The sequence below is a fragment of the Notothenia coriiceps genome, unplaced genomic scaffold (genome assembly GCF_000735185.1).
Source record: "Notothenia coriiceps isolate Sejong01 unplaced genomic scaffold, NC01 NC01_scaffold00003059, whole genome shotgun sequence".
NCBI classification, from domain to species: domain Eukaryota; kingdom Metazoa; phylum Chordata; class Actinopteri; order Perciformes; family Nototheniidae; genus Notothenia; species Notothenia coriiceps.
Window position 1 is genome coordinate 6,122 of NW_011335760.1, and position 12,754 is coordinate 18,875.

The window sequence follows — 12,754 nt, forward strand, 5'->3', positions numbered from 1 at the left end:
CTGTCTGCTCCTCACAGCAGCTCCTCGCGAGCAGTTGCACGTCGCTTGACCAATCAGAGCACACTGGGCTCACAGGGAGGGGGGTCAGGAGCTCCAACAAGCCGTTTAGGACAGAGAGTGAATACCGGTGAAGACACATACTTTACAGAGATGCTGTATGAGAAACCAATGTGAGTTTGGAAAATTGCACAGTATAAATCTATTTTAGTAGACCTCAACAATGGAATTATGATCAGTAGAAATGGCCATGACATTGGACCTTTAACACAATATATCTCACAATTGGCAACTTACACCAAAACAATCTACAGTATACTGATAAATAGCACTACTATTTTAATTTTGTGAAGAACTTCTCCATCAGGATTCGTATAACTTCAGTTTGCTGTATTGCAAATCAAAAAGATGCACTATGCAACCGCACAAAATCAGTTGTCCTGCTTGTGTAAACACTTATGTGGGATATTTCTCTCCTGGTGATTCCTTTATGAAGCAATGTCATTCCTTAAATACATGTCATTCCTGAACTGGAATGTTGTGCACAAAGAAGCACGTTAAATCAGTTTAAGCATCTGTCCTGACCTGACCCTGCCAGGCTCATCAGTACCTCCTAATGAGGACACTTGGTGCTGAAGGCGGGGGAGAGAACCTGCCTCCTGAAGCAGTCACACAATTATCTTTAACAGCTACGCTTCCTCTTTGCCATCAGCAAAGTGCAGATTGAACAGATTCACTTAAAGCCACCATCTGTGATAGACCAAGCAGCTCATGGTTATGCATGAGGTTTTAGGACAAAGAGGGAAATAAATGTGTGAATTCATGTTATTTACACGTTTTTGGGGCATATATGTCCAGATGTTCATTATCTCATTGGAATGTATGTATGATACCAACTATAATGCTGATTGGGCAGATTTTCTATCAAATAAATAGTTTTAAACCTTCAGGTCTGAAAGTGAAGAAAAATCCTGCCTTAAACCTGCATTCTTTCTAATGTCCAGCAGGGGGTCAACACCTGGGATTGCAAAAACAAGTCTGATTGAATAGAAGTCTATGAGGAAAAGACCCTACTTCTCACTTGATTTAGTACCTTAGTAGTATATATGCTCCTAGTGAGTTAGTGGTCTTCATTTTCACTTTAAGCCTTCTGAAATACAGCACGATGTTCAATTTATAAATATTGTTGCGATTTAAAGTAAAATAGACAATATTGTTGGGTATGCCATCGGTGGGGGCCATCTTGGTTTGTTCTATACTTTGGTCTCAGATTAGTCTCCTTCAAAGTTTGTTTTCAGCCTTAAGAGTGTGAAGGTTTTAGATTCAGAGTTCTGTCGTACTTTGATCCTTGCATGTCACGGCTGATACCGAATGATGCAAAAGTCAAGATGGTGACAACAAAAAATCTCAATGCTTCAAAACTGTAGTCCAAATAACAATAGGTCCTCCCTGTGACAAAATCCACTTCTTATAGTCGATGGTATACCCTAAACTATTCCTTTTGTGCAACATATCTCCTCTTATAGCAAGGGGCCTGAAATGACACTGTTACATTCAATTAATACATTGCTATTACTGAAAATTTGTTTTTCTATTGACTCAAGATTTAAATGATCCATTTCTGATTACAGAAAGGTCAGACGAATGTGTGTATCCACTATTGATAAAGAACCATAGAGATAGCAAAGTAACCATGGCACACACAGGTGACCTTAGAGCTCTATTTTTGCACCAGTTTCTCATCTAGTTGTCGCCTGACCCTACTAAAAAAAAAACTCAGATAAAATCTCATTTACTTAAACAGCCACCAGCACCCACCCACCCCCACCCCCACACCCACACACACACACACACACACACACACACACACACTGCCAGAGAGGTCCAAATGACATCAGTTGGATCAATCACGCCGAGGGGGCATTTGTTGGAAGCAGAAAAGCCTGCACTTGCTCCTGAGCTGCAGATAAAGAAACATTGATTTGCCCTCTCAGCACAACACTACCTTCCCAGACTCACTCACGTTAAAAATAGACTGTGACGAACTAGAAAGCAAATAACGAAAGAAGAATTTGTCACTAAGCGAGAAGCGCCTGTGAGGAGCGTGCTCTTACTGCGGAATCCACTGTGTGGGCTCCCCAGGGTGCTGGTGACTTTCTGGGGCACTCTTCTTGTGTAAATACAAGCACCTCCACACCGTCATTCTGCCTCTGAGCAATAGGGGTATCTCTTTGTGCAAGATATGAGAGTCATGTGAAGGTGTAAGTGAAACAGAAAACCCTTTAATGGGGAAAAGCGGCTAAAGCAAAGGAGGGAACTCTCTTTCAAGAAGATACCAAGAGTTATAGACCATAAAGGGCAGACAGGTGTAGCAGTGAGAAAAGTTATAGTAAGTAATAGTATACTGTAGAAGTATGCATTACAAAGTCAAAAGAAGGCCAAATTCCAACAGTAAAATAAAGAAAATATATCATTTTAACCGAGGCCGACATTTTTTTATTTAGATTCTACTAATCGCCTTTTAACCTAAAATAACAGATGTCTTTGGTCACTACAGGAAATAAGCTCAACAACAGACATATTCTAACTTGTTACAGATGGCTGTTTGTATGATGGCTTTTTGACACATTCAGCAGATATGGAGCAATAATGGTCCCATCTGATGCAGGTCCTGGACACACAGCTTTTAGCTTCGTGTTTGGTCTCCTCCGCCCCTCAATGGAAAACAGTGCTCTGTAGCAGTTAATGCTTCACATTGTTCAACAGCTAGTCGCTATCTTTTACCGTTGAAAGCTAGGCAGGTACAGTGCCGGCAAAGCCTTTCTGTTGAAAAGAGCAGACAGCTGAGGGCAAAAAGGACAATATGAACCCAATGAAACAAAAACAAAGTTTTAAAAAGTAACTATTACAGTAGCTGAAAGATTCTATAAAGCGCTAAAGAGCTTAAAAGGGAACTTAAGATCTTTCACTCTAGCTAGCATTTATATATCATATACAACAGCTGTGGCCACCAATGACACCAACAGGATAATTGATACTTGAACAATGGCACAAGTAAATACACAGCAATATTTAGTTATAATAGTGAGTACTGCTAGCTAACACATGCTAACTGGTCATGACCGGCCAAAATAAGACTGTAGCAGGAACTCCCCTTTGTGTGTTGAATTGAGCAAGGGTGAAATCTCATGTTGATTTAATGAGTGACAAAATAATAAAATATTAAAATATCTTGAGAGCTTTCTGGGGCTTTGTTTAATCCAAATAGCAGCCGGGACACAACCCATCACTAGCCATAACACAACCACAGACCCTAGACACTTCCCATCAGAGACACCTCTTCTCTCTCAAACAGAGCACATCTCAGCAGCTTGGCAGCAGCATCTGCCTGTCCTCGCTGTATTTCCTCCCCAGCTCAGCCGAATAATGAATAACTGGAACATGTCCTCAATCTGTCTCTCGTCATCACTTTAACGGATCATTAGTTTTACTTTCCACCGATTGATCACTATCTAAACTTTTTGTTTTCCCTTCTTTCGTGCAGATCTTTCTCAGTTCCACATTGGTAAAGTCACATTATGTCATCTCACAGCTGCAGAGGCCTTTCAATTTCCTCACACAGCTCAGCTGCTGCTTCCTGCAAGAGAACTCAAAGTAATGAGGCGCCTATTGAAGCCAAATCAGTGAATATATCACAGGCGTGATCTCTGAAACAGTGCGGAACGTGCAGTCCCTTAGATAGATGGAATAGGACGCTGAGATGTAGCGAGAACCTGGAATAATTAAAAGGCTTTTTTGCAAACTGTCAAATCGTCCCTCCTTATAGAACTGTGTGTGAAAGTGAGCTGAGGAAGACTGCAGCTGTTCTGACAGCAGGACCTTGGAACAAGCAGTTTCTCCCTCACAAAATAGGAAATGTTCACACCCAGTCTGCTGCATTTTACAAGTCGCCAAAGATTTAGATTTGACATTGGTGTCAGACAGCAGCTAGATAGATAGACGGAGAAAGAAAGATAAACCAGAGGCAGCCAAACAGAGAGCTCTCTGGATACAGGCACTCCTGTTCCACATATCGACCGTTCACACAAACACCTGCTTAACATTTCAGCCCATCAAAAAGAAATGGCAGAGCACGTTTCTGGACGCTATTCATCAGCTCAAGGCAGCGCCGTCTTTTTGTCTGTCAGACGCTGTCATTTCGGAGCGCAGATAAAAAGAAGAATGAAGCAGGAGGGGGAATATTCGACTGAAGTCAGCACATGATAGTTTCATAAATCAGCTGGCTGGAAATAAAAAGAGTTGAGGGAATAAATTAGATGTGGGGGCGATGAATAATGTATGGACCAGAGGGAGGGTTAGAGGCAGAGTCGCGGTTACTGTACGCTGATGTTCTTCTTAGTGTTAACTTTGAATGCATTTGCCTGTAGAGTTGTTCTCTACTTTACAACATGCTTAGAGGATTCTGATCTTAGCAGTGGTGGAAAGTATACAAGTACTGAACACATATCAGGTACTTGTACTTCTCTTGATCATTATAGAGACCCGTGAAACACAAGAACATATACAAATCACACTGAAGGCATTAGTTGTTTAATCCTCTGACGTAATTGCAATTAATTTCAATATGATAAACCTTTACTCGTGTTAAAAATAAAATGCAGAAATATATATCTACTGCTTTTCATTTGAATCATTTGACTCATGTTGAATATTTTGGGGGGCTTGTTGGACAAACAAACACTGTGAAGGTGTTACTTTGGGGTATTGGTTGACGGCAGCGCTAATTTGTGACATTTTAGAAATGGATAAATTGAGAAAATGATCGTTAGATGAATCCATAGAAGAAATTATGTTGAAATCCTATTTGGTTTAAAAATGTTGCTTCATATCAAACAACAAATTCAATCTAATAATCCAATGATAAAACATAAAGTATAACAATATAACCCTCAGGGGGTATTTTTCAGTATGCTTTTATTACTTGCGTTTTCAAGACAATCCTTTTGCTAGTATATTGTAATATTTTACAGTATGGTATACACATGCTACTGACTAGGTCACTTGGTGTATTTGGATCTAAAAGTGATATTATCCATAACAACTTCACTGCTGCCTGCACTAGATTCAGACATGAATTAGCACTACCTCTTAAGAGAGACACTGGTAAATAAATATCAAAACAAAGCAAACCAAATGGCAAAGAAGGAGTTTTTGCTGGCTGTTATCGTACTGCGTTAATATTCCAAAAGTACCCAGGGGGCCTATGTGAGTGTGTGTGTGTGGTTTCACATTAAAGCACACAGGCTTACTCCTGCATCCGGGAGTCTCTGGGCTGGGGAGATGTTGTGCAGTGAATTCCTTAATGCTCAACCTCATACTACCAAGCAATCAGCATCACTGGATTCAGGCATGGATGCAGGGTCTACCCACATTTTCATCTTGGAGAATATGTAGGCTAACATACTAGAATTACTATTTTTCACACACACCAAACTAATGCAAGTTATGTGTTAAATGAGACTAATAAGGACTTTTAAACGTACACTTGAAGTGAACACATATTGTGAAATAAGACAAGATGGTACTTGTTTCATACAATACAGGATTTCAGACATGTCACATGCAGGCTGGTGTTTTTTGGGAAGGGGTCTTAAAGAGACAGGCACTAAAACAGAGTGTTTCAGAACAAGAATGGCTACAAGTATAATCAAACAGACAGTATGAGGAAAATAAAAATGTTTTCTGACGATTAAAACATGTAAAGATGTTTCAGTAAAACCCCAAATACAAGTATGAACCCGAAAAATTAGGATGATATGTCATAAACATAAAGGTCAGTTTACTATTAATCTTCTCAAAAAGAGTGTGTTCATTTTTCTTTTTGACATGGAGTCTACATTTCAGACATTCATTTTAAAAGAAGTGATCAATTACAAATCAGGGGGCGTTGCATCTTGGGAAACGCAGGGTTTAAGTGTGATTTGCTCAGCGTGTGCTGCACCAATTGCCTTTTTGTTTCTATCTCTTCTTAAGCCCCCAGCCTAAAGGAAATGCATTACTAAAGTGTTAGAGTGCCCCTTTAATGTGAAACACAAAAGGGATATTTGTGTTATCCAGAAAAATTAATGTTTTCAATGCTGACAACCCAGAAGATGAGACACATCACTAACCTGAACTGGAGTCTGACATGCCTTTAACACAGACCTCACACACAAAGGCAGATCACCATGCTAGCTCACTAGCAGCTGTACAGTCACACACACACACACACACACACACACACACACACACACACACACACACACACACACACACACACACACACACACACACACACACACACGTTTGCCACATTAATTAGTGAAAGTACTGACGCTGCGCGGAGCTGTCCACATACCGCGGTGCTGAACCACACCGCTGCCGCAATACAACTCTAATCTATGAAAAAGAAAGTGTGCACGTGTCAAACATAGCTGAAGGATCACAATACATCATCATAAACACTTAAACGGACATAACTCAATCAGCTAAAACCATGAGAATGCAACATTGAGAGTTACAGAGGGAGTTATGCAGGTGAAGTGATACCCCTCCTAGAATCGAGCTATGGCAGCATGACAAAGCTTAACGCAACATGATCATGGCAAAACCACACACAAAACCGGCAAAACTGCATACCAGCTGCCCTTAAAAATCATGCCGGTGTTTCCCAGAATATAGTTAGGCCGTGCATACTTAGCTGCAGCCCCGATCATTACTTACACATAAGCGTGGTAGATGAACGCCCATCCCCGCGGTCTCTCCAGCGCATTGTAGAGGAAACTCTGTAGTTTCCGATAGCTGGCATTTTTCTTCGATGGTCGGGGTCTCCCGGCGGAGATGCTGGACCTCGGTCTGCAGAGGATGCTGTTCCGCTTGGTGCTGTCCGAGCCCGCAATGAGTAGCGCCCCGTCCCTGCTGGATTCAGGAGCCCCGGGGTCCAATCCGACAAAACCGACTTTGTGCTTCTTCTCCCCGGCTTGAGTTGGGTAAACCCCGCCGTTGAGAGATTTCTTCACCATCCTAAAGTCGGCTCTAACGAGGAGTTGTCCGTGCCCGTGCCGCGAGGATGCATCCCCGGTGCTGAGGGGTGTGTGTGCTGGTCCTGAATGCAGTCAGTGTCGGTGCCCCCTAGAAAACCAATCGCAATAAGCATGCGAAACTGCACACTGTATGCTTTTCACGTTAGCCCCTTCCGGCCATTTGACAGACACGGCAAGGAGGCACATTATCTGCAGTCTTATCATGCTGGCCATCAGAAATATATCTGCAATCATGTAATGGCACAGGAACACTGCAAAGTTCAATTGAACATGCATCCAGCTGTCTTCTAATGCAATAACAGCTGGTCTGGTGTGTCACTTAGGGGGCTCAAATCTTTGCAAGTTATTGATTAGAAGAAGATCTTCCCTGTGGTTTCACCGCATTTTCGAAAAATATGACCCAAGATAACCTTTCATCCTCTCGGGGAGAAGCTGCAGGGAAGAAGATGCATGATCATGCAATATTCATGTGTTGGCTCTCTTATAAACTATATGTCAAGCTTTGTTTTTTTAATGTTTGACTCCTCTGATTGAGCAATGTTGAAATAAACATACAGTACTTGCCAAAATCTAAAAGGCATCTGTCAACATGCAGTTAAGGCGTACAAAAAGAAAGGCTAATAAAGAATCAATTAGCTGGGCATTAAAAGGCAACATAATGTACATTAATTAAGGGATTAGGACTGAATAATGTAAATGCATAAGAGTAGAAGTAAATTCAGTTTCCCCATGATAAACACCCAGACAGGAAAAGATCAGAGTTATGGAGTTTCAAAAGGAAACTACTTCAATCAAAGGCTAGAGAGACAGCCTGCTGATCAGGTGGACTTCCAAGTCATTCATATAACAGTACTGACAAACACAGTAGACCAAAGCAACAGAAACAGAAAACACATTATAAAAAACAGAACAATTAAGTGTAAAAGAATAAAATAACTTCCTCACAAGAGGGACAGCACTTGCCAACATCATCATACTGTGAACATTTTTATTTTCTAACTTGTTAAGATTGCATTTACAATGATAATTTTAGAAAGATTCAAACAAGATTCCTTTGTACAGTTATTTTCAAGCAACATAAAAATTGCAAATAAAGTATATACAAAAACATTAGAATAATGTAAATAAAAGTGTAATCAGTGACATGATTGTTTGTCCAGCTACACCAACATGCTGCAGTCATTAGCTAATTTAAACTGGTAAAACACGTCAAACTAGATTATGGTAATAAATGCTGCATTCTGGGATTTTTATACAATATACACTGCTCGGACTAAGAGCACATTTGATGAGGGGGAAGGAGAAATATCCGCTGAGTCTTACATGCCAACAGAGGGTTGAAATGGACAGTGGCCATGCTACTGCCGAGGGATGTGGGGAGACTATTCTCACATGCTCCGATTGCTTTTCAATAAATAAAAAGGACTAAGTGATCTGCCTAATGAGTGCAGCATGTCCAGACAGAGTCATGTCCAACCTTTTTAACAGTCAAAGAGTTGTCAGTGAGGTTACGCTCAGCAAAGAGAAACTCTTCAAAATGCACAGTCATGATCACAATTAATGTATTACTCCATAAAAATAATAATCACATTTCACTTATAGCATTAATCAGACATATCCTTTATATTATTATCTGACTTTGCTACAGTTTGTATGTACAACTTAAAATATTTTGTAAAATAATGTTACTGTGTTTCAGCTCTGAAACCATCCCTTTGTTGACGTCACCCACAAACTGCTTACAGTACTTTTTGCTAACACTTGAATGGACCAATCATTGTGCTTTTTGAATACCTACAGTAAATACAACAGTTCCCAGACAATGTAAAAACCAATAAAAAAAAAAAATCAAAATAATGTCTTAGTTGACAGAAGGCAATCCTTCAACTAACACATTTTGAATTAATATATTAATAATTTAATAACCTGTTGGATCGTGTGTGCTTATGAAAAGCAGCCTTGTATGGTTTGATTTAGCTTCCTTTGTCCTTATTCGGATTAGCTAGCTTCTGCTCCTCTTCCCTCCTTTTGCTCTCCCTGAATGTAACACTTCCTGACGTTATATGACGTGTCAATATATTTAAAAAAACACACACACAAGCAGTTATGTCTTAAAAATAAAAAATAAAAAAAGGCATGCCATTGGTCCTTTAAATACTGTTCAATACGTAGGATGGAATGCTTTTAGATTCTTTAATACCTGATATAGTATAAGTGAGGGGTAAAAATACTCCTTCCGGACACAATAAATAACTATCCTTCATATAGTGCCGTAATACAGTACCCACACTAAAACCTACAGTAATTGCACAGTAACCACATGCAAAGGGCTGAAGAAAGAGCAGCCCTCCCCCTCTATCATCCGTCTTTTCATCTTTCCATCAAACCCTACTTTCATCTCTCTGTCTATTCTTTGACTTTCAACAGCTATTCAGTCAGCCAACATATGTCAAATACCAGGGTACTCCACTTCTCTCGGGGTCCCAGCATTACGCCCTGGGGAACACCAGCCAAACAGAGAAAGAGACAGGAGTTGCAGTCCAAGGCATAAGACGACAGTCAACTAAAGGTAGTTTGGTTAATCCAGTTAATAATATGAGTTTGATAAGGAGCTTAATCATTGGGTGATGCCTGAAGTTGGCCTCTCCTCTTAACTTGTGAATATGTTTGCACCAGATGTGTGTAGAGAGACAGGCAAAGCAATAACACTTCTATCTGGTTGGCTTCCAACAGCAGTATATGACTAGTCTTGAGTTTCAGGCTGTGTCTTTATCACTGTAGATGCTCTCTGGTAGCTGTCATTAGTCATTTGTACAGTTATGTTTTGTCTGTACTCTGCACAGAAGACTAGTGGTATCCGTGATGGAATGATCCCTGAAAATGGAGCAGTGGGGGAGGATCTCCTGGACAGAAACCGGTGAGACTCGCACTCTTTTGTTAATGTCATCTCTCGTCATATCCTTCACATTCACCCTTTCTCTGACAAGCTTGCTGAAGTGACGGTTTTCTTTAGAGGTCTCCATCTGAAGGTGGCAAACACAGCTTGAAGAGCCTGTGGAAGAAGAACAACTGGATGTGAGAAAATCCATCTTGTCTAAGACCATATTATTTTCAGATGGCATAAGAAAGATACTAAACAAAGTTGTATACAGTACCTTGGGAATGCTGGAGTCATCTGGTCCATAACTTTGAGATTTTTAGCAGAGAGCTCAACTCTTGGCCCCTATTAAAAGAGAACAAATATGCTATAAGCAAAGGTTCTAAAGAGTTTTGCAACTTCAAGCCCAGCTTTGATTTCTAAAAAACGTATTTGGACCAGATTCATTCAAATACATAAGAAAAACAAAACATGACAATAACTAAAATACTGGACCTTAAAAATATATTATGCCACCGTCAACTGTAATGATAAAAAACAAATGAACATTCCTAATTATGCAAAAATTAACTAGCCTTGTAAATTACGACCATAAACAACAACATTTTGCAGATCCTCCGCGGCCCACATAAATGCTGACTCAGCATCCAAAAATCTCTATATGTCTAGAAATACTTGCTGTAAAGCAAATGCATTATCATAAAACACATTGATTATTATTTGATACAATTGACCAAATGTATCAATGTGGTAGAATTGTTCTGGTTCAGTTAAAGAGTAGGTGAGAGAAATGTTCGACCACTATAGTAACTCTAACTGTGTATCAAATGCAGGCTGGGTTATGAGGTAAACCACTTTTGGTATATCAGTACCGTGACAATGTGATTATACCTAGTTATCATTATCAAAGTTCTGTTGTTTAAATTACATATTTCTAATCTAATTGTTTTCTGTTTACTACTTTAACAAGCTCAGGTATTTAACGAAAGACGTAATAATTAATGCGAAAAAATTTAAAGAATATTCACTCATTCATTTTGCATTACTGAATTATGCCCAGTCCTAGTTCCTACTAAATTAATTTCTAAGGTAACGAAAGGATGTTAAAATAAGAGTGAAAAAGGTTTTTTTCTGAAATTATCTATAAAGAAAAACATGCAAATAATCTGCCTTAGAGTTGTACCTGTTTGCGCATTATGTCCATGGTCTGCATGATGCAGCGCGGCATGAGACCGTGGTTCCTCGATAGTATCATTGCCTGCTCCAGTGTCACATTCAAGGTACATCTGCCAAAAATAAAAACATGTGATAGGTCAGTAAGAAAGACACTAATAGGGTTGTCAATATATGGACATCTGTATCAGCAGCAGAAATGAATTCAAAACTGTGAGTTGAAGCCTCAGTCCACTGTGCAAATCTTTATTCCAGCTGACAGTCGAGTGGTGCTTCACAATCAGTCTAATCGTGTTAAGGTGGTGCCAGGCTGACCTCTGCATGCCGGTGCCACACATGGTGATGTGGCAGGCTCCCAGGCGGTTACACAGCTCCGAGGACACGCACAGCACGCTGACACCTGACGGGTGGCCCTGGGCGCTGTGCCGTACGTTGACGTACGACTGCATGAGTCGGCACAGGTCGTCTAGCGTGTTGAGGGGTCGCAGCAGCTGTGAGGAGGAAACCAAGGTCAGAGAGGGTCAGCGGTTAAATGGACAGCTGGAAAAAGATACAGGACAATGTGGCAAAAGTGGCCATCTCACCAAGTCATTTAGAGTATTATTGGGTGTCATTCAGTTTATTGGTATATTCAGTTAAAACTACATAGAAATGGTTGATTTCCTACGTACTGTAGTTCTGAAAATGTTCTTAAGGCAAGACAGTATATTTACAATACACAATACTAACAAATAGTACATTAATATCCATTAAATTAGACAGAAACTAGATTTGTATTCAAATCATATTACTTGGTTTTTGATATAAAAGAGTTATATATAGAGTTGCAAGAAAAAGTATGCGAACCCTTTGGAACTACCTGGATTTCTGCATAAATTGGTCATAAAATGTGTTCTGATCTTCATCTAAGTCACAACAATAGACAAACACAGTCTGCTTAAGCTAAAACCACACAAACAATTATATGTTTTTATGTTTTTATTGAACACACCATGTAAACATTCACAGTGCAGGGTGGAAAAAGTATGTGAACCCTTGGATTTAATAACTGGTTGACCCTCCTTTGGCAGCAATAACCTCAACCAAACGTTTCCTATAGTTGCATATCAGACCTGCACAACGGTCAGGAGGAATTTTGGACCATTCCTCTTTACAAAACTGTTTCAGTTCAGCAATATTCTTGGGATTTCTGGTGTGAATCGCTCTCTTGAGGTCATGCCACAGCATCTCAATTGGGTTGAGGTCAGGACTCTGACAGGGCCACTCCAGAAGGCGTATTTTCTTCTGTTGAAGCCATTCTGTTGTTGATTTACTTCTGTGCTTTGGCTCGTTGTCCTGTTGCATCACCCATCTTCTGTTGAGCTTCAATTGGTGGACAGATGGCCTTAAGTTCTCCTGCAAAATGTCTTGATAAACTTGAGAATTCATTTTTCCGTCGATGATGGCAATCTGTCCAGGCCCTGAGGCAGCAAAGCAGCCCCAAACCATGATGCTCCCTCCACCATACTTCACAGTTGGGATGAGGTTTTGATGTTGGTGTGCTGTGCCTTTTTTTCTCCACACATAGCGTTGTGTGTTCCTTCGAAACAACTCAACTTTGGTTTCATCTGTCCACAGAATATTT

At 40.2% G+C, this 12,754-nt stretch overlaps 2 protein-coding genes across 2 annotated transcripts in view; both read right to left on the reverse strand.

Moving 5' to 3' along the window:
* Nucleotides 1-7,066, reverse strand: part of LOC104941047 (potassium voltage-gated channel subfamily KQT member 2-like) — a gene marked incomplete at its 3' end in the record, with an annotated part of 12,184 nt that extends 5,118 nt beyond the window's left edge. Inside the window, exons 1-2 of the mRNA XM_010766083.1 lie at nt 6,760-7,066; nt 6,368-6,435 (exon numbers count right to left, since the gene is read on the reverse strand). Coding sequence (XP_010764385.1) covers nt 6,368-6,435; nt 6,760-7,058 — 367 coding nt within the window. The remainder of the gene's footprint in view (nt 1-6,367; nt 6,436-6,759) is intronic.
* A 1,072-nt stretch (nt 7,067-8,138) lies between these two features.
* Nucleotides 8,139-11,821, reverse strand: LOC104941046 (phosphatidylinositol 3,4,5-trisphosphate-dependent Rac exchanger 1 protein-like). Its single transcript, XM_010766081.1, has 4 exons — nt 11,446-11,821; nt 11,141-11,243; nt 10,235-10,302; nt 8,139-10,131 (listed from the first exon to the last, which is right to left on the reverse strand). The coding sequence occupies exons 1-4, from the start codon at nt 11,577-11,579 to the stop codon at nt 10,089-10,091; spliced, it is 348 nt and encodes a 115-aa protein (XP_010764383.1). The 5' UTR covers nt 11,580-11,821; the 3' UTR covers nt 8,139-10,088.
* Nucleotides 11,822-12,754: the final 933 nt, after the last annotated feature.